The sequence below is a fragment of the Heterodontus francisci genome, chromosome 39, assembly GCF_036365525.1.
Source record: "Heterodontus francisci isolate sHetFra1 chromosome 39, sHetFra1.hap1, whole genome shotgun sequence".
Lineage (NCBI taxonomy): Eukaryota > Metazoa > Chordata > Chondrichthyes > Heterodontiformes > Heterodontidae > Heterodontus > Heterodontus francisci.
Window position 1 is genome coordinate 41,705,084 of NC_090409.1, and position 25,378 is coordinate 41,730,461.

The 25,378-nt window shown below is 55.1% G+C and overlaps 1 protein-coding gene across 1 annotated transcript in view; it reads left to right on the forward strand.

The window, feature by feature from the left end:
• The window catches only part of LOC137352899 (CD276 antigen-like), a 56,562-nt gene extending 31,804 nt beyond the window's left edge, over nucleotides 1-24,758 (forward strand). The window contains exons 2-5 of the mRNA XM_068018744.1: nucleotides 6,263-6,346; nucleotides 13,697-14,050; nucleotides 15,881-16,168; nucleotides 24,613-24,758. Coding sequence (XP_067874845.1) covers nucleotides 6,263-6,346; nucleotides 13,697-14,050; nucleotides 15,881-16,168; nucleotides 24,613-24,758 — 872 coding nt within the window. The remainder of the gene's footprint in view (nucleotides 1-6,262; nucleotides 6,347-13,696; nucleotides 14,051-15,880; nucleotides 16,169-24,612) is intronic.
• The last annotated feature ends 620 nt before the right edge of the window (nucleotides 24,759-25,378 follow it).

Genomic DNA, 25,378 nt, shown 5'->3' on the forward strand with positions numbered 1-25,378 from the left:
TGTAAGCTCCTCCAGTCCCTACAACCCTCCCTATCTCTGTAACCTCCTCCAGCCCCGACAACCCTCCCTATCTCTGTAACTTCCTCCAGTCCCTACAACCCTCCCTATCTCTGTAACCTCCTCCAGCCCCTACAACCCTCCTTATCTCTGTAACCTCCTCCAGCCCCTACAACCCTCCCTATCTCTGTAACTTCCTCCAGTCGCTACAACCCTCCCTATCTCTGTCACCTCCTCCAGCCCCTACAACCCTCCCTATCTCTGTAACTTCCTCCAGTCGCTACAACCCTCCCTATCTCTGTCACCTCCTCCAGCCCTTACAACCCTCCCTATCTCTGTAAGCTCCTCCAGTCCCTACAAACCTCCCTATCTCTGTAACTTCCTCCAGTCGCAACAACCCTCCCTATCTCTGTAAGCTCCTCCAGTCCCGACAACCCTCCTTATCTCTGTAAGCTCCTCCAGCCCCGACAACCCTCCCTATCTCTGTATCTTCCTCCAGTCCCTACAACCCTCCCTATCTCTGTAACCTCCTCCAGCCCCTCACTATCTCTGTAACCTCCTCCAGCCCCTACAACCCTCCCTATCTCTGTAACATCCTCCAGTCCCTACAACCCTCCCTATCTCTGTAACCTCCTCCATCCCCTCAAACCTCCTTATCTCTGTAACCTCCTCCAGCCGCTACAACCCTCCCTATCTCTGTAACCTCCTCCAGCCCCTACAACCCTCCCTATCTCTGTAACCTCCTCCAGCCCCTACAACCCTCCCTATCTCTGTAACTTCCTCCAGTCGCTACAACCCTCCCTATCTCTGTCACCTCCTCCAGCCCCTACAACCCTCCCTATCTCTGTAAGCTCCTACAGTCCCTACAACCCTCCTTATCTCTGTAACCTCCTCCAGCCCCTACAAACCTCCCTATCTCTGTAACTTCCTCCAGTCCCTACAACCCTCCCTATCTCTGTAACCTCCTCCAGCCCCTCACTATCTCTGTAACCTCCTCCAGCCCCTACAACCCTCCGTATCTCTGTATCCTCCTCCAACCCCTCCCTATCTCTGTAACCTCCTCCAGCCCCTACAACCCTCCCTATCTCTGTAACTTCCTCCTGTCCCTGCAACCCTCCTTATCTCTTTAACCTCCTCCAGCCCCTACAACCCTCCCTATCTCTGTATCCTCCTCCAGTCCCTACAAGCCTCCCTATCTCTGTAACCTCCTCCAGCCCCTAAACCCCTCCCGATCTCTGTAACCTCCTCCAGCCCCTACAATCCTCCCTATCTCTGTAACCTCCTCCAGCCCCTACAACCCTCTCTATCTCTGTAACCTCCTCCAGCCCCTACAACCCTCCCTATCTCTGTAACCTCTTCCAGCCCTGACAACCCTCCCTATCTCTCTAACCTCATCCAGTCCCTACAACCCTCCCTATCTCTGTAACCTCCTCCAGCCGCTACAACCCTCCCTATCTCTGTAACGTCCTCCAGTCCCTACAACCCTCCCTATCTCTGTAACCTCCTCCAGCCCCTCCCTATCTCTGTAACCTCCTCCAGCCCCTACAACCCTCCCTATCTCTGTAACCTCCTCCAGCCCCTACAACCCTCCCTATCTCTGTAACCTCCTCCAGCCCCTACAACCCTCCCTATCTCTGTAACCTCCTCCAGCCCCTACAACCCTCCGAGATCTCTGCGCTCCCTCCAATTCCGGCCTCTCGCCCATCCCCCGATTCCCATCGCTCCACCATTGGCGGCCGTGCCTTCAGCTGCCTGGGGCCCTAAGCTCTGGAATTCCCTCCCTAAACCTCTCCGTCTCTCTCTCTCTCTCCTCCTTTAGGACGCTCCTTAAAAAACCGACCTCTCTGACTGAGCTTTTGGTCGCCGGTCCCTGATATCACCTGATGTGGCTCGGGGGTCAGATTTGTGTTTGTTTTTTTTTTTATTCTTTCATGGGATGTGGGTGTCGCAGGCCAGACCAGCATTTATTGCCCATCCCTAACTGCCCTTGAACTGAGTGTCTTGCTCGGCCATTTCAGAGGGTATGTCAGAGTTAACCACATTGCTGTGGGTGTGGAGTCACATGTAGGCCAGACCGGGTCAGGACAGCAGATTTCCTTCCCTAAAGGACATTAGTGAACCAGATGGGTTTTTACAACAATCGATAATGGTTTCATGGCCATCATTGGACTAGCTTTTATTAATTAACTGAATTTAAATTCCTGCAGCTACCCTGGTGGGATTTGAACCTGTGTCCCCCAGGGCAATAGTCTGGGCCTCTAGATTACTAGTTCAGTGATATTACCACTTTGCCACTGCCTGCCACAGGGTCAGTACTGAGGGAGTGCTGCACTGTCGGAGGGTCAGTACTGAAGGAGTGCTGCACTGTCGGAGGGTCAGTACTGAGGGAGTGCCGCACTGTCAGAGGGTCAGTACTGAGGGAGTGCTGCACTGTCGGAGGGTCAGTACTGAGGGAGTGCTGCACTGTCAGAGGGTCAGTACTGAAGGAGTGCTGCACTGTCGGAGGGTCAGTACTGAGGGAGTGCTGCACTGTCGGAGGGTCAGTACTGAGGGTGTGCCGCACTGTCAGAGGGTCAGTACTGAGGGAGTGCCGCACTGTCAGAGGGTCAGTACTGAGGGAGTGCCGCACTGTCGGAGGGTCAGTACTGAGGGAGTGCCGCACTGTCGGAGGGTCAGTACTGAGGGAGTGCCGCACTGTCGGAGGGTCAGTACTGAGGGAGTGCCGCACTGTCGGAGGGTCAGTACTGAGGGAGTGCCGCACTGTCGGAGGGTCAGTACTGAGGGAGTGCCGCACTGTCGGAGGGTCAGTACTGAGGGAGTGCAACACTGTGGGAGGGTCAGTACTGAGGGAGTGCAACACTGTGGGAGGGTCAGGACTTGAGGGAGTGCTGCACTGTCAGAGGGTCAGTACTGAGGGAGTGCCGCACTGTCGGAGGGTCAGTACTGAGGGAGTGCCGCACTGTCGGAGGGTCAGTACTGAGGCAGTGCAACACTGTGGGAGGGTCAGTACTGAGGGAGTGCCGCATTGTCGGAGGGTCAGTACTGAGGGAGTGCCGCACTGTCGGAGGGTCAGTACTGAGGGAGTGCAACACTGTGGGAGCGTCAGTACTGAGGGAGTGCAACACTGTGGGAGGGTCAGGACTTGAGGGAGTGCTGCACTGTCAGAGGGTCAGGACTTGAGAGAGTGCTGCACTGTCAGAGGGTCAGGACTTGAGGGAGTGCTGCACTATCGGAGGGTCAGTACTGAGGGAGTGCCGCACTGTCAGAGGGTCAGTACTGAGGGAGTGCCGCACTGTCGGAGGGTCAGTACTGAGGGAGTGCCGCACTGTCGGAGGGTCAGTACTGAGGCAGTGCAACACTGTGGGAGGGTCAGTACTGAGGGAGTGCCGCACTGTGGGAGGGTCAGTACTGAGGCAGTGCAACACTGTGGGAGGGTCAGTACTGAGGGAGTGCCGCACTGTCAGAGGGTCAGTACTGCGGGAGTGCCGCACTGTCGGAGGATCAGTACTGAGGGAGTGCTGCACTGTGGGAGGGTCAGTACTGAGGGAGTGCCACACTGTGGGAGGGTCAGTACTGAGGGAGTGCTGCACTGTGGGAGGGTCAGTACTGAGGGAGTGCCACACTGTGGGAGGGTCAGTACTGAGGGAGTGCCGCACTGTCGGAGGGTCAGTACTGAGGGAGTGCTGCACTGTCGGAGGGTCAGTACTGAGCAAGTGCTGCACCGTCGGAGGGTCAGTACTGAGGGAGTGTCGCACTGTCGGAGGGTCAGTAATGAGGGAGTGCTGCACTGTCAGAGGGTCAGTACTGAGGGAGCGCCGCACTGTCAGAGTGTCAGTACTGAGGGAGCGCCGCACTGTCGGAGGGTCAGTACTGAGTGAGTGCTGCACTGTCAGAGGGTCAGTACTGAGGGAGTGTCGCACTGTCAGAGTGTCAGTACTGAGGGAGCGCCGCTCTGTCGGAGGGTCAGTACTGATGGAGAGCCGCACTGTCAGAGTGTCAGTACTGAGGGAGCGCCGCACTGTCGGAGGGTCAGTACTGAGTGAGTGCTGCACTGTCAGAGGGTCAGTACTGAGGGAGTGTCGCACTGTCAGAGGGTCAGTAATGAGGGAGTGCTGCACTGTCAGAGGGTCAGTACTGAGGGAGTGCTGCACTGTCGGAGTATCAGTACTGAGGGAGTGCTGCACTGTCGGAGGGTCAGTACTGAGGGAGTGCTGCACTGTCGGAGGGTCAGTACTGAGGGAGAGCTGCACTGTCAGAGGGTCAGTACTGAGGGAGCGCCGCACTGTCGGATGGTCAGTACTGAGGGAGTGCTGCACTGTCAGAGGGTCAGTACTGAGGGAGTGCTGCACTGTCAGAGGGTCAGTACTGAGGGAGAGCCGCACTGTCAGAGGGTCAGTACTGAGGCAGCGCCGCACTGTCGGATGGTCAGTACTGAGGGAGTGCTGCACTGTAGGAGGGTCAGTATTGAGGGAGTGCTGCACTGTCGGAGGGTCAGTACTGAGGGAGGGCTGCACTGTCAGAGGGTCAGTACTGAGCAAGTGCTGCACTGTCAGAGGGTCAGTACTGAGGGAGTGTCGCACTGTCGGAGGGTCAGTAATGAGGGAGTGCTGCACTGTCAGAGGGTCAGTACTGAGGGAGTGCTGCACTGTCGGAGTATCAGTACTGAGGGAGTGCTGCACTGTCGGAGGGTCAGTACTGAGGGAGTGCTGCACTGTCGGAGGGTCAGTACTGAGGGAGAGCCGCACTGTCAGAGGGTCAGTACTGAGGGAGCGCCGCACTGTCGGAGGGTCAGTACTGAGGGAGTGCTGCACTGTCGGAGACTCAGTACTGAGGGAGTGCTGCACTGTCGGAGGGTCAGTACTGAGGGAGTGCTGCACTGTCGGAGGGTCAGTACTGAGGGAGTGCTGCACTGTCGGAGGGTCAGTACTGAGGGAGAGCCGCACTGTCAGAGGGTCAGTACTGAGGGAGCGCCGCACTGTCGGAGGGTCAGTACTGAGGGAGTGCTGCACTGTCGGAGGGTCAGTACTGAGGGAGTGCTGCACTGTCGGATGGTCAGTACTGAGGGAGTGCTGCACTGTCGGAGGGTCAGTACTGAGGGAGTGCTGCACTGTTGGAGGGTCAGTACTGAGGGAGAGCCGCACTGTCAGAGGGTCAGTACTGAGGGAGCGCCGCACTGTCGGAGGGTCAGTACTGAGGGAGTGCTGCACTGTCGGAGGGTCAGTACTGAGGTTGCGCCGCACTGTCGGAGGTTCAGTACTGAGGGTGCGCCGCACTGTCGGAGGATCAGTACTGAGGGAGTGCCGCACTGTCGGAGGATCGGTACTGAGGGAGTGCCGCACTGTCGGAGGATCAGTACTGAGGGAGCGCCGCACTGTCGGAGGGTCAGTACTGAGGGAGTGCCGCACTGTCGGAGGGTCAGTACTGAGGGAGAGCCGCACTGTCAGAGGGTCAGTACTGAGGGAGCGCCGCACTGTCGGAGGGTCAGTACTGAGGGAGTGCTGCACTGTCGGAGGGTCAGTACTGAGGGAGAGCCGCACTGTCAGAGGGTCAGTACTGAGGGAGCGCCGCACTGTCGGAGGGTCAGTACTGAGGTTGCACCGCACTGTCGGAGGTTCAGTACTGAGGGTGCGCCGCACTGTCGGAGGATCAGTACTGAGGGAGTGCCGCACTGTCGGAGGATCGGTACTGAAGGAGTGCCGCACTGTCGGAGGATCAGTACTGAGGGAGCGCCGCACTGTCGGAGGGTCAGTACTGAGGGAGTGCTGCACTGTCAGAGGGTCAGTACTGAGGGAGTGCCGCACTGTCAGAGGTGCCGTCTTTCAGATGAGACATTAAACCGAGGCCCCCGTCTGCCCTCTCAGGTGGGTGTAAAAGATCCCACGGCCACTATTTGGAAGAAGAGCAAGGGGAGGGGGGGAGTTCTCCCCGGTGTCCTGGGGACAATATTTATCCCTCAACCAACATCACTAAAAATAAAACCAGATGATCTGGGTCATTATCACATCGCTGTTTGTGGGATTTTGCTGTGCGCAAATTACCTGTTGCGTTTCCTACATTACAAACAGTGAGCACTGTCAGGCAAACCCCCACCTGCCAAGACTGAGGTGCACATTATTTCGTCAGAACTCCATTGTCCGTAGGTCGTCCTGAGGTGGGGAAAGGTGCTTGTACAAGGCCGGTGATTTCTTTCTGTTCTGCTCACACACTCTCTGGTTCTGTACCCCAATACCTAGCCGCTCCTGATTGGTTCCGATCTCTCTTTCAGGAGCCTCTACCATGCATCTAACCTGTCAAACCTGCTTGTCGAGCCTCTCCTGCCTCTTTGCCTTCCAGCAGCTGCTGTTACACAGTGAGTATGTTATCTCCACTCATCCGTACAATCTTCATCAGTGAGCCTTTTATTATTTTTCATTCTTCCATGGAATGTGGGCGTCACTGGCCAGGCCAGCATTTATTGCCCATCCCTAATTGTCCTTGAGACGGTGGTGGTGAGCTGCCTTCTTGAACCGCTGCAGTCCATGTGGGGTAGGTACACCCACAGTGCTGTTAGGAAGGGAGTTCCAGGATTTTGACCCAGTGACAGTGAAGGAACGGCGATATAGTTCCAAGTCAGGATGGTGTGTGACTTGGAGGGGAACTTGCAGGTGGTGGTGTTCCCATGCATCTGCTGCCCTTGCCCTTCTAGATGGTAGAGGTCGCGGGTTTGGAAGGTGCTGTCTAAGGAGCCTTGGTGAGTTGCTGCAGTGCATCTTGTAGATGGTACACACTGCTGACACTGTGCGTCGGTGAAGGAGGGAGTGAATGTTAAAGGGTGCTCCTGCAAGGAGTTAATTCCTCTATCGGGACACATGTTCACCAGTGATAAACACTGGTTAGATACAGAGTAAAACTCCCTCTACACTGTCCCCATCAAACAGTCCCTGGACAGGTACAGCACAGGGATTGGCTGGTCAATTTGGAGCACTTCCTGCCAGCAATCAGGGGGAGCAGCTGCACCTGTGCTGCAGCAACTGCAGAGTGGAGAGTGGAGAGTGGAGAGTGGAGAGTGGAGAGTGGAGAGTGGAGAGTGGAGAGTGCAGCAACTGGGGAGAGAGACTGGAGAAAGGTGAATACAGAGTGGAGGGAAACCATCAAGGAAGGCTGCAATTTTTCTGGAAAGGTGGGTGTCAGGGCACCTGAAAGACTCTGAAGTTTAAACTGTTTGGGGGAGGGAGAAGAGGCCTGAAGACTCAGGGGTGGGGCAGCCAAATCCAGTAGGGGCCCCTGTGTTTGTATTGGTGTTTGCACACAGGGAGCTCCCTCCCCACCCCAACTGCCTGCTCGGGACAGCTGGAGTTGCCCGGGTGAAGACTGTCTTTTTAAAATCAGAAGAGGAGAGTACCGGGCGGCTCCAGCCGTCCCGGGCGAAGAAGCCTCCCCCAACTGGAAGACAACAAACAGTTTTGGACTAATTGTTATAAAGGTGCTCCAACTGGCAGTTGGATCAAACATCCTTTTCAGCCTTTCTCTCCCTTCCTCCACTCAGTCGCCTCAGTCACCTATCCTCCCCATTTCCTTTACCATCCTACCCCATCCTCCTCTACTCCCACTCCACCTTGTTTAAAGTTTGCTTTTTTTTAAAAATTGTGTAAATTTGTTTTGTTTCTTGGGGGTGGACGTAGCTCTTAGACCCCATGGCAAGCCCCTCTTCGCCGGTGGCGGGGCCTTCCCGTTCATATGCTGCTGCGGCTGCTGCAGCTGCACCTGTTGCCCCGTCACCGTTTGCTTTATTAACAACGAAGCATGGGGTCAAGAGCTACGTCCACCCGAACATGACTATAGAGGCATGCGTGAAAGCAATGGCTGAGGTTGTCGGCCCTTCGGCCATTGTTGCAGCCTCTAAAATGTACGGGAAGGCAGTGTTTTTCCTGAAGACCGAGCGGGCGGTGTCCCTGGCTCTGAGCAAGGGGCTCACCGTGGGCGGGACCTTTCTGCCAGTGGACCCCCTGGAGGCCACTGCGCAAAGGCTCATTTTATCCAATGTCCCACCCTTCATCCCTGGTGAGCTCCTCCTTCCCCACCTGCACCATCTGGGGGAGGTAAAGACGGGGCTCACCCCAGTCCCGCTCGGTCTTCGGGAGAACAGCCTCCGACACGTCTACTCCTTCCGCCGCCAGTTATTCATGCAGCTGGCGCGGGAGGAGGTGACAGAGGGCCACTTCAATGTAGAATTCCAGGGGACGGCCTACCGCGTCTTCTGGACCTTGGACGGGGTGCGGTGCCATGTCTGTAAGGGGGTGGGGCATGTTCGTAAGAACTGCCCCAACCTCCCGGCTGCCAACTCCAACTCAGCGGCCCAGGGTGGCGACGCTGCACCTCCTCCCACCCCCACTACACCACCACCAGATACCATTCAGTCGGTACCGGAGGCTGTGGTTTTCACGGCCTCCGGCAGGGAGGGGGGTGACCGTCCAAGTGGAAGGAAGGCGCGGAGGAGAAATAAACATCGAGAGGCGCGTCCCCTGGATATCGTGACACTACCCGAGCCTGAGCTCAGCCCAAGGCCCGATCTCGGGAAGTCAACTTGCCCCAGGGCTGGGCTCAGGCCCAGGGTGAATAAAAAAAAGGAGAGTGTGGAGGTGGAGGCCTCTGATGATATGGAGGTCTCTGAGCCTCCGCACACAACTGGGAAAAAGAGGAGAAGGCACCCCTCCACAGAGGTAACAAGGGGCCCTGAGGCGCAGGGCCCATCTGTTGGAGGGGAGCTGTCTCCTGTTTCGGGTCCCCAGGTTTCCCCTACCGCCACCAGCAAGGCTGCAAAGTCCGGGCAGGTGCTCCCAATTCCTCAGGATGGAGGGAAGGGGATGGCCCCGGTACATGAGGCCCCTACTGAAGGAGTAAGTGGGGCCCTGCTTGTGGTGGGGGAGCCTGGGGAAGCCGCCCATTCTGCCACTGCTACTGGGTCGGGTGTCCTGAATGAAGGGGAGGGCGAGGCCCCAGAGGGTCGGGCCTCCCAGCCGGAGTCCACCACCAACCAGGAGACACCCGACCCAGTTATAACTGAGAATGCTGCCCCACCTGCTGGGCCTGTGGGTGCTGGCGGAGCGGGAGATAGCCTCCTCCCTCCGCCTCCAATCTCGGCTCCGGCTGGTTTCCCGGAGTCGGGAACTTCTGTCTCCCCTGGACCACTCATTGCCCTGGGGACGGAGGTGGAGGGGGGTCCTGAGCCGCTGGTGCCTACAGGCTCCAGTTTCACAATAGAACCCAGAGAGGACTCCTCCGCCATCGATCCTGGGGGTGGGATCGTGACGGAGGCGGGACCAGCTGGCGCGGCCGGGACGTCCGCCCCACAGTGTGTGGTGGATGTGTTGGCCGCTGGCGGTGACGACCCGGAGGAGGATGGGGATTCGGTGCGGGGCACGGAGGATGATCTTGATTCCATCGCCAGTGAGGTGGTGGAGTCCCTCGTGCCTCCCACCGAATCTCCTCTCATCCCCACGGCGGAACTCCGGGATTTCCTCGCGGCTTGCAGAGGTTGCCGCAATAAAGTTCAGCTGGCCCTCGACCGTTGGTCGAATCTGGCGCTGATCATCCAGTCTGTCCGTGCCGCCCTTAAGATAGCGGGCAAGCGCGCGGACGTGAAACTGGTTGAGAGGCGCCGTTTTAATGTGTTCCTCAATGGGTTGCTGGGGGAGTGGAGGGCCAGGTGCACTTCCACTCCCTCCTCACAGTGAGCTGTTGGTGACGGGTTTTACGTACCTTTGACATGAAGATAACCATAGCCAGCCTCAACATCAACGGCAGCAGAGGGGCTCACCGCAGATTTCACAATCTCTCAGTCCTTAGGGAAGGGAGATACGCGGTGAGCTTTCTGCAGGAAACCCACACCGTTTCGGGAGACGAAGCCACCTGGCTCCTGGAGTGGCAGGGTGGGGTCTACATGAGTCACCTCACCCCTATTTCTAGTGGGGTGGCTATCTTGTTGGCCCCGACTTTTCAGCCGGAGATCTTGGGGGTCAAGGAGCTAGTGCCGGGCCGCTTGCTCCACCTCGCCGTTCGCCTGGGTAGCGTGCCACTCCACTTTGTGAACGTGTACGCGCCCAGGCCCGGCGCTTTGCAAGCGCGCTTCTTTGAAGAAGTGTCCGCTCTCTTGAGCTCCATCGATAGCGGCGAGTGCATCATCCTCGGAGGGGATTTTAACTGCACCCTCGAGGTGGGGGATCGCTCCGGTCCCCAGCGCGGCCAAGCGTCGGTGGAGAAGTTGAGGGGACTGATCAGCTCCCTTAACTTGGTGGACGTCTGGCGGAATCTCCATCCCGACTCCAGCGCCTTCACGTGGAGGTCTGGAGGAGGGGGGTCGCGAATCGACCGCCTCTACTTTTCGCAGGTGTACGTCTCCCGCGTTTCGGCGGCCTCCATGCGGCTGGTGCCGTGCTCGGACCACCGGCTGGTGTGGGCGGAGTTCACTCCGCTCCGCACGCGGGCGGGGTCCGCGTACTGGCACTTTAACAACCGGCTGCTGGAGGACGTGCGATTTCGGGACTCGTTCTGTCGATTCTGGGCCGACTGGAGAAGGAAGCAGGGGGGCTTCCCCTCCTTGAGGCTATGGTGGGATGTGGGCAAGACTCACATCCGCGTCTTCTGTCAGGAGTACGCGAAGGGGTCGACCAAAAGGCGGGAAGCCGAGATCGGGCGCCTTGAGAGGGAGGTGCTCGACTTGGAATCCCGCCTCGGTCATGCCGTCGCGGACCCGGCCCTGTGGCAGGCGTACAAAGAGAAGAAGGGCGCGCTGAGGAACCTGCAGCTCATAGGGTCCCGAGGCGCGTACGTGAGGTCGCGGATCCAGATCCTGGAAGATTTGGACCGCGCCTCACCCTTCTTCTACTCGCTGGAAAAATGGCGGGGGGTCCGTAAGCAGCTCGTCGAGCTGCTGGCCGACGACGGATCCTCCATCACGGATCCGGAGGGAATGGGCCTCCTGGTCCGGACGTATTACAGTGCGTTGTTCTCTCCGGATCCGTCCAGCGAGGATGCGCGCAGAGTTTTGTGGGAGGACCTGCCGCAGGTCAGCCCGGAGGGCGCCGAAGGATTGGAGGCTCCGCTCACGTTGGCGGAGCTGACTGGCGCCCTCCACCAGCTCTCGAGGGGCAAATCCCCAGGGCTGGATGGGTTGACCGTGGAGTTCCTCAGGGCGTTCTGGGACGTCCTGGGGGACGATTACGCGCGGGTCCTGGGGGAAAGCCTGGCGACCGGGGAGATGCCCCTCTCGTGGCGCAGGGCGGTCATCGTCCTGCTGCCGAAGAGGGGCGATCTCCGCCTGCTTAAAAACTGGCGTCCGGTCTCCCTCCTCAGCACGGATTATAAGATCTTTGCCCGGGCTATGTCTACCCGCCTGGGCTCCGTGCTGGCCCACATGATCCACCCCGACCAGTCCTACACGGTCCCGGGCCGGTCCATCCAGGACAACATCCACCTGGTCCGGGACCTGATCCATCTTTCCCAGAGGACTGGTCAGTCGGTCGCCTTTCTCTCCCTCGATCAGGAGAAGGCGTTCGACAGGGTGGATCACGATTACCTTTTCGGGACTCTGCGCGCTTTCGGACTCGGGCCGCATTTTGTGGCCCGGGTCCGACTTTTATACGCCGCCGCAGAGTGTCTAGTCAAAGTTAACGGGTCCTTGACGGCGCCCCTTCGATTTGGGAGAGGAGTGCGTCAGGGGTGCCCCATGTCCGGCCAATTGTATACCATCTGCGTGGAGCCCTTCCTGTGCCTGCTTCGCAGGAGGTTGACGGGATTGGCTCTGCGCGAGCCGGCCATGCGGGTCGTCCTCTCGGCTTACGCCGACGACGTGCTCCTCGCAATCACAGATCCCGTTGACTTGCGGAGGATGCGCGACTGCCAGCAGACCTTTTCTGCCGCGTCCTCCGCGAGGATCAATTGGGAGAAATGTTCCGGACTCCTGGTTGGTCAGTGGCGGGTGGACTCCCTGCCGGAGGAGATGACACCTTTTGCGTGGAGCCCCACGCACCTCCTCTATCTGGGAGTCCACCTTAGTCCCGCTGAGGAAGCCTGGCCGGCAAACTGGCAGGAGTTGGAGGCGAAAGTCACCGCTCGGCTGGGGCGCTGGACAGGACTGCTCCGAGTGCTTTCCTACAGGGGCCGAGCGTTGGTCATAAACCAACTGGTGGCCTCCATGCTGTGGTACCGGTTGGTCACTTTGGCCCCGCCCCCTGTATTTGCCACCAAGATCCAGAAGAAACTCGTCGATTTCTTCTGGGGCAAGAGGAAACACTGGGTCTCTGCCGCGGTCCTGAGTCTCCCGATCGAGGAGGGCGGTCAGTCGCTGGTGTGCGTCCGCACCCAGGCTGCGACTCTCCGCCTTCGGACCCTGCAGAGATACCTGTACGTCGAGCGTCCTCCCAGATGGTGTGCGCTGGCGACGTATTTTTTCCGCCAGTGTCACTGCCTTCAAGACGACACGCAGCTCCCGGTGGAGTCCGTTAGCCGCGCCTCTCTGAGGGAGTTGCCTGTCTTTTACCGGGATCTTTTCCGAGTCTGGAACATGGTCGCCTCCAGTCAGGGCGCTCCCCCGCCGGCGGAGGAGAGCGCCTCGGCTGTCCGGGCGGCTGACTCCGGGGACGGTCCGGCGGGCGGAGGAGTAGCCGAAACCCCCGGGACGCCCCTCACTGCGGGTGGCGAGGGGGCTCGGGAGTGCGGAGCGATCCCGGCCGAGCTGACCCCCGCTGGGCCGGAACTGCTCATCGGACCCAGGCCCCGAAACCCTCCTCGGGAGCCGGTCCCGCACAACCCGAGCCGCCTCTCGGGAATGCCCTCCGTGCCATTCCAATCGGTGCGGAGGGGTTTCCTGTACGGGCTGCTCCTGCACACTCTCCACTTCCTCGCCCTCGTCAGCCGGCCGGACACGCCCTGGCGGTCCGCGTTGCCATCTGGCGGCGAGGGGAAACCCCGATGGAGGTCTCTCTACGCGGGAGTCTTCCCCCTTTACATCGGGGACCTGGGGTGGAGGGTGCTGCACAGAGCAGTCCCGTGCAATAGGCTTTTAAGTAGGTTCACGGACTCCCAGGCCAGCTGTACTTTCTGCGGCCTGGACGAGTCCGTGTTCCACATTTATATGGAGTGTGCGAGGTTGCAGCCCCTATTTGAGTATCTGAAGGGGCTGCTCCTCAAATTCTGGCTGCACTTCAGTCCCACGCTCCTGATCTTTGGGCACCCGGTGCGGAGGGGCTTGGGCCGGGAGGAGGATCTCCTCGTCGGTCTGCTCCTGGGCCTGGCCAAGGTGGCAATTCACAGGTCCAGGTTGCGGGCCGTCGGGGGGTCCGTCCTCCCCGATTGCCTGCCCCTCTTCCGCGGTTACGTTCGCGCCCGGGTGTCCCTGGAAAAGGAGCATGCGGTGTCTGCCGGTACGGTTGAGGCCTTCCGCGACCGGTGGGCACCGCAGGGACTGGAGTGCATCGTCGACGCCGAGAATGGCATTTTAAATTGAGTTTTTTGTTTATTTGTCTGTTTTTAATAAAGTTATTTTAAAACTGTAAATATGTACATAAAGGGGGCCTGAGGGATAAAGGCCCCCTCGATGTGAAAAATATAAAAGGGGCCTGGGGTATAAAGGTCACCTTGTGGAAAAAAAAAACGGGGTTAGATACAGAGTAAAGCTCCCTCTGTCGTGTAACATGATGCTCTGTTTCTGTTCCTGTCCCAGGTGCGGTGGCATTTTCTGCGCCTCCGTCTCCAATCGTCGCCCTGTTCGGCCGTGACCTCACCATACCGTGCACCTTCACCCCTGAGCCCAGCATGTCCCTGCTCCAGGTGGTTGTCACCTGGCAGCTGGTGGGTTCTGACAAGGTGGTGCACAGTTATTACTACCAGCAGGACCAGCTGGCTAAGCAGGACCCGGCGTATCGTAACCGGACCCAACTCTTCCCTGGGGGGCTCCTGGCGGGGAACGCCTCTCTCCTGCTGCGGAACGTGCGTCTGGAGGATTCGGCCCAGTACATGTGCAGCGTTAGCAGTGTAATCAAGGCCATCTGTGCGATTGTCAAGGTGATTATTGCAGGTAACGTATGGGTGAACAACAACTGCATTTATATAGCGCCTTTAACAGAGTAAAACATCCCCAAGGTGCTTAACAGGAGCATAAATTCAGCCAGAAGTCTGCCCCACCCCCGCCGAGCCACATCAGGAGATATCAGGGACCGGCGACCAAAACCTCGGTCAGGGAGGTCGGTTTTTTTAAGGAACGTCTTAAAGGAGGAGAGAGAGAGAGAGGCGGAGAGGTTTAGGGAGGGAATTCCAGAGCTCAGGGCCCCCAGGCAGCTGGAGGCACGGCCGCCAATGGTGGAGCGATGGGAATCGGGGGGATGGGCGAGAGGCCGGAATTGGAGGGAGCGCATCTGTTGATGTTCCGTTCAGTCTGAATGAGCCAGGTTCCAGAGCAATGCAGAAAAACAAGCCCACACCCAGAGCTGAACGATAGAAACTATAATCAGGGTAATAAAATCTTGGAGAGGTTTGAGTGAATTAAGGATAGCCAGCACAGATTTGTAAAATGCAGATCATGCTCGACTAATCGAATTGAACATTTTGATGACGTAACAGAGAAGGTTGATCAAGGGACTGTGGCAGATGTCGTTTATCTGGATTTTAAGAAAAAGATTTTGATAAAGTACCGCATAAAAGGCTGGTTAATAAAACTGAGGCTCCAGGAATAGGAGGGTCAGTGTCCAATTGGATACAAAATTGGCTCAGGGACAGAAAACCGAGTTTGTTTTTCAGACTGGAGGATGGTAAGACAGTGATGTTCCCCAAGGGTCAGTGCTGGGACCACTGATTTTTGCGATATATTAATGGATCTTGGAATACAGAGTAGAATCTCAAAATTTGTCAGTGACAAACTTGAAGGTGTGGCAGACAGTGAGGATGATATGAAGCACCTGCAACAGGACACAGATAGGTTAGCAGGATGGGCAGAGAGGTGGCAGTATTGTGTCCCGTTCTGGTCAACACATTTCAGGAGGGATGTGAGGGCCCTTGAGAGGGTGCAGAGGAGATTTACCAGAATGGTTCCAGGGATTGGGGATTTTAGCTACAAGGTTCGGTTGGAAAAGCTGGGTTTGTTCTCCTTGGAACAAAGGAGATTGAGGGGAGATTTAATAGAAATGTACAAGATTATGACAGGCTTAGATCAGTTAGACAAGGAAAAACTGTTCCCATTAACTGACGGTACAAGGACTCGGGGAGACAGATTGAAAGTTTTGGGTAAGAGATACAGGGGGAATACGAGGAGGAACTTGTTTACACAGCGAGTGGTAATGAGCTGGAACTCGCTGCCCACGAGGGTGGTGCAAGTGGAGAAGATCAATGACTTCAAAAAGGAAATTGGATAGGCACTCGAGGGAAATAAACTTACAGGGGTACGGGGACAGAGCGGGGGAAATGGAACTGACTGGATTGCACTGCAGAGAACTGGCAGGGACTTGATGGGCTGAATGACCTCCTTTTGTGCCATAATGAGTCTATGAGACATGGGGGGGAGGTGGTGCGGGGGAGAGAGGGAGATAGGGGGAGAGAGCGAGAAAGAGTGACAGAGGAAGAGAGAGAGGGAGGCACAGAGAGTGAGGGAGAGAAACGCACAGGGTGCAAGAAACAGACGGGGTGAGAGACAGAGAGAGAGAGAGAGACAGAGAGGGACAAGATGAGACAGGGGGAGAAGCAGATGGTGAAAGGGGGAGTACGATTATTTTGGGATTGCATGATTTAAAGAGCCAGAGCAGATATGATGGTCCAAATGGGTCCGTGTTTGCACAGATGTTGAGGGGGAATGCGAGCGAGCTTCTTGTGGTAAAGGATCCTGTCGAAAATCACCTTCTCTCCTTGACCACTGCAGCCCCGTACAGCGAGCCACACCTGACCTTTGACCTGCGCAACTGCCCGAGCTCTGGTCTGCTCAGCGTCTTTGCGATGGCCGGTTACCCCAAGGCAGAGGTGGAGTGGGTGAATGAGCAGGGATACAACGTCAGCGAGCAAACGAAGACGGAATTCAGCACTGGTCCACTCGGACTCTACTCTGTCAGGAGCTGGTTGGTCGTTCCAAAGGGAGTGGTGACAAACTATACATTCATCCTGAGGAATCGATTATTGAAGCAAAAGATAATCAGATCCTTGGCAGTCACGGGTGAGTTGCTGGAAAGGCCTGACGCCAATATTGTCTGACGCTCTTTGGGTTGCACTGCCGCAAATCAAAATTGACAAAGTTCTGGGAGGCACCACATTCTGTAATCGTCTCCCAGACCAGACACTATGAAGGTCTGTTCCAGAATAAGGGCAGACGGTGTGGTGAATGTTCCAGAAGGGAATGGCCAGTGGCATCACTGTGCTAGACTGGAGAGTTCAGTGTGGTGACTGTTCTGGACTGGAGTGTTCAGTGTGATTACTGTTCCAGACTGGGGTGTTCAGTGTGGTGACTGTTCTAGACTGGAGTGTTCACTGTGGTGACTGTTCTAGACTGGAGAGTTCAGTGTGGTGACTGTTCTGGACTGGAGTGTTCAGTGTGGTGACTGTTCTAGACTGGAGAGTTCAGTGTGGTGACTGTTCTAGACTGGAGAGTTCAGTGTGGTGACTGTTCTGGAATGGAGTGTTCAGTGTGGTGACTGTTCTAGACTGGAGAGTTCAGTGTGGTGACTGTTCTGGACTGGAGTGTTCAGTGTGATTACTGTTCCAGACTGGGGTGTTCAGTGTGGTGACTGTTCTAGACTGGAGAGTTCAGTGTGGTGACTGTTCTGGACTGGAGTGTTCAGTGTGGTGACTGTTCTAGACTGGAGAGTTCAGTGTGGTGACTGTTCTGGACTGGAGTGTTCAGTGTGATTACTGTTCCAGACTGGGGTGTTCAGTGTGGTGACTGTTCTAGACTGGAGTGTTCACTGTGGTGACTGTTCTAGACTGGAGTGTTCAGTGTGGTGACTGTTCTGGACTGGGGTGTTCACTGTGGTGAGTGTTCTAGATTGGAGTGTTCACTGTGGTTACTATTCTGGACTGGGGTGTTCACTGTGGTGAGTGTTCTAGATTGGAGTGGTCAGTGTGGTGACTGTTCTGGACTGGTGTGTTCAGTGTGGTGACTGTTCTGGACTTGTGTGTTCCGTGTGGTGACTGTTCTGGACTGGAGTGTTCAGTGTGGTGACTGTTCTAGACTGGGGTGTTCAGTGTGGTGACTGTTCTGGACTGCAGTGTTCAGTGTGGTGACTGTTCTGGACTGGGGTGTTCAGTGTGGTGACTGTTCTAGACTGGGGTGTTCAGTGTGGTGACTGTTCTAGACTGGAGTGTTCAGTGTGGTGACTGTTCCAGACTGGGGTGTTCAGTGTGGTGACTGTTCTAGACTGGAGTGTTCAGTGTGGTGATTGTTCTGGACTGGAGTGTTCAGTGTGGTGACTGTTCCGGACTGGAGTGTTCAGTGTGGTGATTGTTCTAGACTGGAGTATTCAGTGTGGTGACTGTTCTAGACTGGAGTGTTCAGTGTGGTGACTGTTCCGGACTGGAGTGTTCAGTGTGGTGATTGTTCTGGACTGGAGTGTTCAGTGTGGTGACTGTTCTAGACTGGAGTGTTCAGTGTGGTGACTGTTCCGGACTGGAGTGTTCAGTGTGGTGATTGTTCTGGACTGGAGTGTTCAGTGTGGTGACTGTGCTAGACTGGAGAGTTCAGTGTGGTGACTGTTCCGGACTGGAGTGTTCAGTGTGGTGACTGTTCTAGACTGGAGTGTTCAGTGTGGTGATTGTTCCGGACTGGAGTGTTCAGTGTGGTGATTGTTCCGGACTGGAGTGTTCAGTGTGGTGATTGTTCTAGACTGGAGTATTCAGTGTGGTGATTGTTCTAGACTGGAGTGTTCAGTGTGGTGACTGTTCCGGACTGGAGTGTTCAGTGTGGTGACTGTTCCGGACTGGAGTGTTCAGTGTGGTGATTGTTCTAGACTGGAGTGTTCAGTGTGGTGACTGTTCTAGACTGGAGTGTACAGTGTGGTGATTGTTCTGGACTGCAGTGTTCAGTGTGGTGACTGTTCTAGACTGGGGTGTTCAGTGTGGTGACTGTTCTGGACTGGAGTGTTCAGTGTGGTGACTGTTCTAGACTGGCGTGTTCAGTGTGGTGACTGTTCTAGACTGGCGTGTTCAGTGTGGTGACTGTTCTAGACTGGAGTGTTCAGTGTGGTGACTGTTCTAGACTGGAGTGTTCAGTGTGGTGATTGTTCTAGACTGGAGTGTACAGTGTGGTGACTGTTCTGGACTGGAGTGTACAGTGTGGTGACTGTTCTAGACTGGAGTGTTCAGTGTGGTGACTGTTCTGGACTGGAGTGTTCAGTGTGGTGACTGTTCTAGACTGGCGTGTTCAGTGTGGTGACTGTTCTAGACTGGCGTGTTCAGTGTGGTGACTGTTCTAGACTGGAGTGTTCAGTGTGGTGACTGTTCTAGACTGGAGTGTTCAGTGTGGTGATTGTTCTAGACTGGAGTGTTCAGTGTGGTGACTGTTCTAGACTGGGGTGTTCAGTGTGGTGACTGTTCTGGACTGGAGTGTTCAGTGTGGTGATTGTTCTAGACTGGAGTGTTCAGTGTGGCTACTGTTCTGGACTGGAGTGTTCAGTGTGGTGACTGTTCTAGACTGGCGTGTTCAGTGTGGTGACTGTTCTAGACTGGCGTGTTCAGTGTGGTGACTGTTCTAGACTGGAGTGTTCAGTGTGGTGACTGTTCTAGTCTGGAGTGTTCAGTGTGGTGACTGTTCTGGACTGGGGTGTTCACTGTGGTGAGTGTTCTAGATTGGAGTGTTCACTGTGGTTACTATTCTGGACTGGGGTGTTCACTGTGGTGAGTGTTCTGGACTGGTGTGTTCAGTGTGGTGACTGTTCTGGACTTGTGTGTTCAGTGTGGTGACTGTTCTGGACTTGTGTGTTCCGTGTGGTGACTGTTCTGGACTGGAGTGTTCCGTGTGGTGACTGTTCTAGACTGGGGTGTTCAGTGTGGTGACTGTTCTGGACTGCAGTGTTCAGTGTGGTGACTGTTCTGGACTGGGGTGTTCAGTGTGGTGACTGTTCTAGACTGGGGTGTTCAGTGTGGTGACTGTTCTGGACTGCAGTGTTCAGTGTGGTGACTGTTCTGGACTGGGGTGTTCAGTGTGGTGACTGTTCTGGACTGGAGTGTTCCGTGTGGTGACTGTTCTAGACTGGGGTGTTCAGTGTGGTGACTGTTCTAGACTGGGGTGTTCAGTGTGGTGACTGTTCTAGACTGGGGTGTTCAGTGTGGTGACTGTTCTGGACTGGAGTGTTCAGTGTGGTGACTGTTCTGGACTGGAGTGTTCAGTGTGGTGACTGTTCTAGACTGGCGTGTTCAGTGTGGTGACTGTTCTAGACTGGAGTGTTCAGTGTGGTGACTGTTCTAGACTGGAGTGTTCAGTGTGGTGACTGTTCTAGACTGGCGTGTTCAGTGTGGTGACTGTTCTAGACTGGAGTGTTCAGTGTGGTGACTGTTCTAGACTGGAGTGTTCAGTGTGGTGATTGTTCTAGACTGGAGTGTACAGTGTGGTGACTGTTCTGGACTGGAGTGTACAGTGTGGTGACTGTTCTAGACTGGAGTGTTCAGTGTGGTGACTGTTCTGGACTGGAGTGTTCAGTGTGGTGACTGTTCTAGACTGGCGTGTTCAGTGTGGTGACTGTTCTAGACTGGCGTGTTCAGTGTGGTGACTGTTCTAGACTGGAGTGTTCAGTGTGGTGACTGTTCTAGACTGGAGTGTTCAGTGTGGTGATTGTTCTAGACTGGAGTGTTCAGTGTGGTGACTGTTCTAGACTGGGGTGTTCAGTGTGGTGACTGTTCTGGACTGGAGTGTTCAGTGTGGTGATTGTTCTAGACTGGAGTGTTCAGTGTGGCTACTGTTCTGGACTGGAGTGTTCAGTGTGGTGACTGTTCTAGACTGGCGTGTTCAGTGTGGTGACTGTTCTAGACTGGCGTGTTCAGTGTGGTGACTGTTCTAGACTGGAGTGTTCAGTGTGGTGACTGTTCTAGACTGGAGTGTTCAGTGTGGTGACTGTTCTGGACTGGGGTGTTCACTGTGGTGAGTGTTCTAGATTGGAGTGTTCACTGTGGTTACTATTCTGGACTGGGGTGTTCACTGTGGTGAGTGTTCTGGACTGGTGTGTTCAGTGTGGTGACTGTTCTGGACTTGTGTGTTCAGTGTGGTGACTGTTCTGGACTTGTGTGTTCCGTGTGGTGACTGTTCTGGACTGGAGTGTTCCGTGTGGTGACTGTTCTAGACTGGGGTGTTCAGTGTGGTGACTGTTCTGGACTGCAGTGTTCAGTGTGGTGACTGTTCTGGACTGGGGTGTTCAGTGTGGTGACTGTTCTAGACTGGGGTGTTCAGTGTGGTGACTGTTCTGGACTGGGGTGTTCAGTGTGGTGACTGTTCTGGACTGGAGTGTTCCGTGTGGTGACTGTTCTAGACTGGGGTGTTCAGTGTGGTGACTGTTCTAGACTGGAGTGTTCAGTGTGGTGACTGTTCTAGACTGGGGTGTTCAGGGTGGTGACTGTTCTGGACTGGAGTGTTCCGTGTGGTGACTGTTCTGGACTGGAGTGTTCCGTGTGGTGACTGTTCTAGACTGGGGTGTTCAGTGTGGTGACTGTTCTGGACTGGAGTGTTCAGTGTGGTGACTGTTCTAGACTGGGGTGTTCAGTGTGGTGACTGTTCTAGACTGGAGTGTTCAGTGTGGTGACTGTTCTAGACTGGAGTGTTCAGTGTGGTGACTGTTCTAGACTGGGGTGTTCAGTGTGGTGACTGTTCTAGACTGGGGTGTTCAGTGTGGTGACTGTTCTAGACTGGGGTGTTCAGTGTGGTGACTGTTCTAGACTGGGGTGTTCAGTGTGGTGACTGTTCTAGACTGGAGTGTACAGTGTGGTGACTGTTCTAGACTGGGGTGTTCAGTGTGGTGACTGTTCTGGACTGCAGTGTTCAGTGTGGTGACTGTTCTGGACTGGGGTGTTCAGTGTGGTGACTGTTCTGGACTGGAGTGTTCCGTGTGGTGACTGTTCTAGACTGGGGTGTTCAGTGTGGTGACTGTTCTAGACTGGGGTGTTCAGTGTGGTGACTGTTCTAGACTGGGGTGTTCAGTGTGGTGACTGTTCTGGACTGGAGTGTTCAGTGTGGTGACTGTTCTGGACTGGAGTGTTCAGTGTGGTGACTGTTCTAGACTGGCGTGTTCAGTGTGGTGACTGTTCTAGACTGGAGTGTTCAGTGTGGTGACTGTTCTAGACTGGAGTGTTCAGTGTGGTGACTGTTCTAGACTGGCGTGTTCAGTGTGGTGACTGTTCTAGACTGGAGTGTTCAGTGTGGTGACTGTTCTAGACTGGAGTGTTCAGTGTGGTGATTGTTCTAGACTGGAGTGTACAGTGTGGTGACTGTTCTGGACTGGAGTGTACAGTGTGGTGACTGTTCTAGACTGGAGTGTTCAGTGTGGTGACTGTTCTGGACTGGAGTGTTCAGTGTGGTGACTGTTCTAGACTGGCGTGTTCAGTGTGGTGACTGTTCTAGACTGGCGTGTTCAGTGTGGTGACTGTTCTAGACTGGAGTGTTCAGTGTGGTGACTGTTCTAGACTGGAGTGTTCAGTGTGGTGATTGTTCTAGACTGGAGTGTTCAGTGTGGTGACTGTTCTAGACTGGGGTGTTCAGTGTGGTGACTGTTCTGGACTGGAGTGTTCAGTGTGGTGATTGTTCTAGACTGGAGTGTTCAGTGTGGCTACTGTTCTGGACTGGAGTGTTCAGTGTGGTGACTGTTCTAGACTGGCGTGTTCAGTGTGGTGACTGTTCTAGACTGGCGTGTTCAGTGTGGTGACTGTTCTAGACTGGAGTGTTCAGTGTGGTGACTGTTCTAGACTGGAGTGTTCAGTGTGGTGACTGTTCTGGACTGGGGTGTTCACTGTGGTGAGTGTTCTAGATTGGAGTGTTCACTGTGGTTACTATTCTGGACTGGGGTGTTCACTGTGGTGAGTGTTCTGGACTGGTGTGTTCAGTGTGGTGACTGTTCTGGACTTGTGTGTTCAGTGTGGTGACTGTTCTGGACTTGTGTGTTCCGTGTGGTGACTGTTCTGGACTGGAGTGTTCCGTGTGGTGACTGTTCTAGACTGGGGTGTTCAGTGTGGTGACTGTTCTGGACTGCAGTGTTCAGTGTGGTGACTGTTCTGGACTGGGGTGTTCAGTGTGGTGACTGTTCTAGACTGGGGTGTTCAGTGTGGTGACTGTTCTGGACTGGGGTGTTCAGTGTGGTGACTGTTCTGGACTGGAGTGTTCCGTGTGGTGACTGTTCTAGACTGGGGTGTTCAGTGTGGTGACTGTTCTAGACTGGAGTGTTCAGTGTGGTGACTGTTCTAGACTGGGGTGTTCAGTGTGGTGACTGTTCTGGACTGGAGTGTTCCGTGTGGTGACTGTTCTGGACTGGAGTGTTCCGTGTGGTGACTGTTCTAGACTGGGGTGTTCAGTGTGGTGACTGTTCTAGACTGGGGTGTTCAGTGTGGTGACTGTTCTGGACTGGAGTGTTCAGTGTGGTGACTGTTCTAGACTGGGGTGTTCAGTGTGGTGACTGTTCTAGACTGGAGTGTTCAGTGTGGTGACTGTTCTAGACTGGAGTGTTCAGTGTGGTGACTGTTCTAGACTGGGGTGTTCAGTGTGGTGACTGTTCTAGACTGGGGTGTTCAGTGTGGTGACTGTTCTAGACTGGGGTGTTCAGTGTGGTGACTGTTCTAGACTGGGGTGTTCAGTGTGGTGACTGTTCTAGACTGGAGTGTACAGTGTGGTGACTGTTCTAGACTGGGGTGTTCAGTGTGGTGACTGTTCTGGACTGCAGTGTTCAGTGTGGTGACTGTTCTAGACTGGGGTGTTCAGTGTGGTGACTGTTCTAGACTGGGGTGTTCAGTGTGGTGACTGTTCTAGACTGGAGTGTACAGTGTGGTGACTGTTCTAGACTGGGGTGTTCAGTGTGGTGACTGTTCTGGACTGCAGTGTTCAGTGTGGTGACTGTTCTAGACTGGGGTGTTCAGTGTGGTGACTGTTCTAGACTGGGGTGTTCAGTGTGGTGAGTGTTCTAGACTGGAGTGTTCACTGTGGTGACTGTTCTAGACTGGAGTGTACAGTGTGGTGAGTGTTCTGGACTGCAGTGTTCAGTGTGGTGACTGTTCTAGACTGGGGTGTTCAGTGTGGTGACTGTTCTAGACTGGAGTGTACAGTGTGGTGACTGTTCTAGACTGGGGTGTTCAGTGTGGTGACTGTTCTGGACTGCAGTGTTCAGTGTGGTGACTGTTCTAGACTGGGGTGTTCAGTGTGGTGACTGTTCTAGACTGGGGTGTTCAGTGTGGTGAGTGTTCTAGACTGGAGTGTTCACTGTGGTGACTGTTCTAGACTGGAGTGTACAGTGTGGTGAGTGTTCTGGACTGCAGTATTCAGTGTGGTGACTGTTCTAGACTGGAGTGTTCAGTGTGGTGACTGTTCTAGACTGGAGTGTTCAGTGTGGTGACTGTTCTAGACTGGGGTGTTCAGTGTGGTGACTGTTCTGGACTGCAGTATTCAGTGTGGTGACTGTTCTAGACTGGAGTGTACAGTGTGGTGACTGTTCTGGACTGGAGTGTTCATTGTGGTGACTGTTCTGGACTGGAGTGTACAGTGTGGTGACTGTTCTAGACTGGAGTGTTCACTGTGGTGACTGTTCTAGACTGGAGTGTACAGTGTGGTGACTGTTCTAGACTAGAGTGTTCAGTGTGGTGACTGTTCTAGACTGGAGTACCTTGTCTTTTCTCGTTAACTTTCGTAATCTCCTCTCATGTGAACCCCGTACAATGTAATTGAAAGCCTTCTCTACAGCCCTAGTTGTATAAATCACCAGATCACTGGTCCCAGCGCAATTCAGGTGAAGGCCATCCCAATGGTGCAGCTCCCTCTTTCCCCAGTGCTGGTGCCAGTGCCCCATGAATCGAAACCCATTTCTCTCACATCAATCTTGAACCAAATGCTCAACTCTCTGATCTTATTTACCCTATTGCAGTTTCCTCCCTCAGTACTGACCCTAAGACAGTGCAGCACTCCCTCAGTACTGACCCTCCGACAGTGCAGCACTCCCTCAGTACTGACCCTCCGACAGTGCAGCACTCCCTCAGTACTGACCCTACGACAGTGCAGCACTCCCTCAGTACTGACCCTCCGACAGTGCAGCACTCCCTCAGTACTGACCCTCCGACAGTGCGGCACTCCCTCAGTACTGACCCTCCGACAGTGCAGCACTCCCTCAGTACTGACCCTCCGACAGTGCAGCACTCCCTCAGTACTGACCCTCCGACAGTGCAGCACTCCCTCAGTACTGACCCTACGACAGTGCAGCACTCCCTCAGTACTGACCCTCCGACAGTGCAGCACTCCCTCAGTACTGACCCTCCGACAGTGCAGCACTCCCTCAGTACTGACCCTCCGACAGTGCAGCACTCCCTCAGTACTGACCCTCCGAGTGTCCAGCCTGAGTGTCACCAGTCAGTGACCTGATGGGAGAATGTATTGGGGATAATGCTGATCTCTGTAGTCCTGACAGACACCTGCCTTGTTCTTTTTCACAGGGTTTTGTCACATGGACGGGCCATCGCGGAGGGACAGACATTTGCTGTTTACCATCATCCCTGCAGTCCTGATATTGGCCCTCGTCTTACTTGCACTCGGCGTCTATCTGAGAGGACAGAAGTCAGAATCAGAGCTGGCTGGCTGAGTGAGATTGTGGCGGGGGGGGGGGGGGGGGGTGGCGGTGGTGGGGTTCAAACTGGAGTCAGGAGAGATCTCATCTTCCACTCACGTCAGCAATGGGAGGATCTGTCGTTCAGCTACAATCATTCCTCCTCCGGACATTCCCACCCTCATCAGGCCCTGTCGAAGGGACCTTAATTAAGGTCGGACTTGGAGCTGTGGCTCAGGGAGCTTTCGATGTCTTCGAGGTGAGTTCTGCACTGCCTCGGACTTCAGCAGCGAGGGATGGATCATCGGAGAGGAGGAATCGTTATATCAGGAGCTCCTCTGCTGTTCGGTCTCTTGCTCTGCACACAATACGCCAACCTTGCCAATCCGTCGGGTAATGATTGGCACTGAGGAAAGCTCCCTTACTGCTCGCACTGACTGTCAAACCATCTCTGGCCTCCGTAGGCAAAGCCAAAGCTCTAATGTGCTGTCAGAGACTGCTGGCTCCACTTTAGTATTGGCTGTCTCAGTTTGTTACTCATTAACACTGCAACTGTTTTTTTAATAACAAATTTAATCTGATTTGAGAAATTTACTGCTTTAAACAGACACGTACATATTACACCTCATCTCCTTGGCACAGCCACAGGCTGTTCG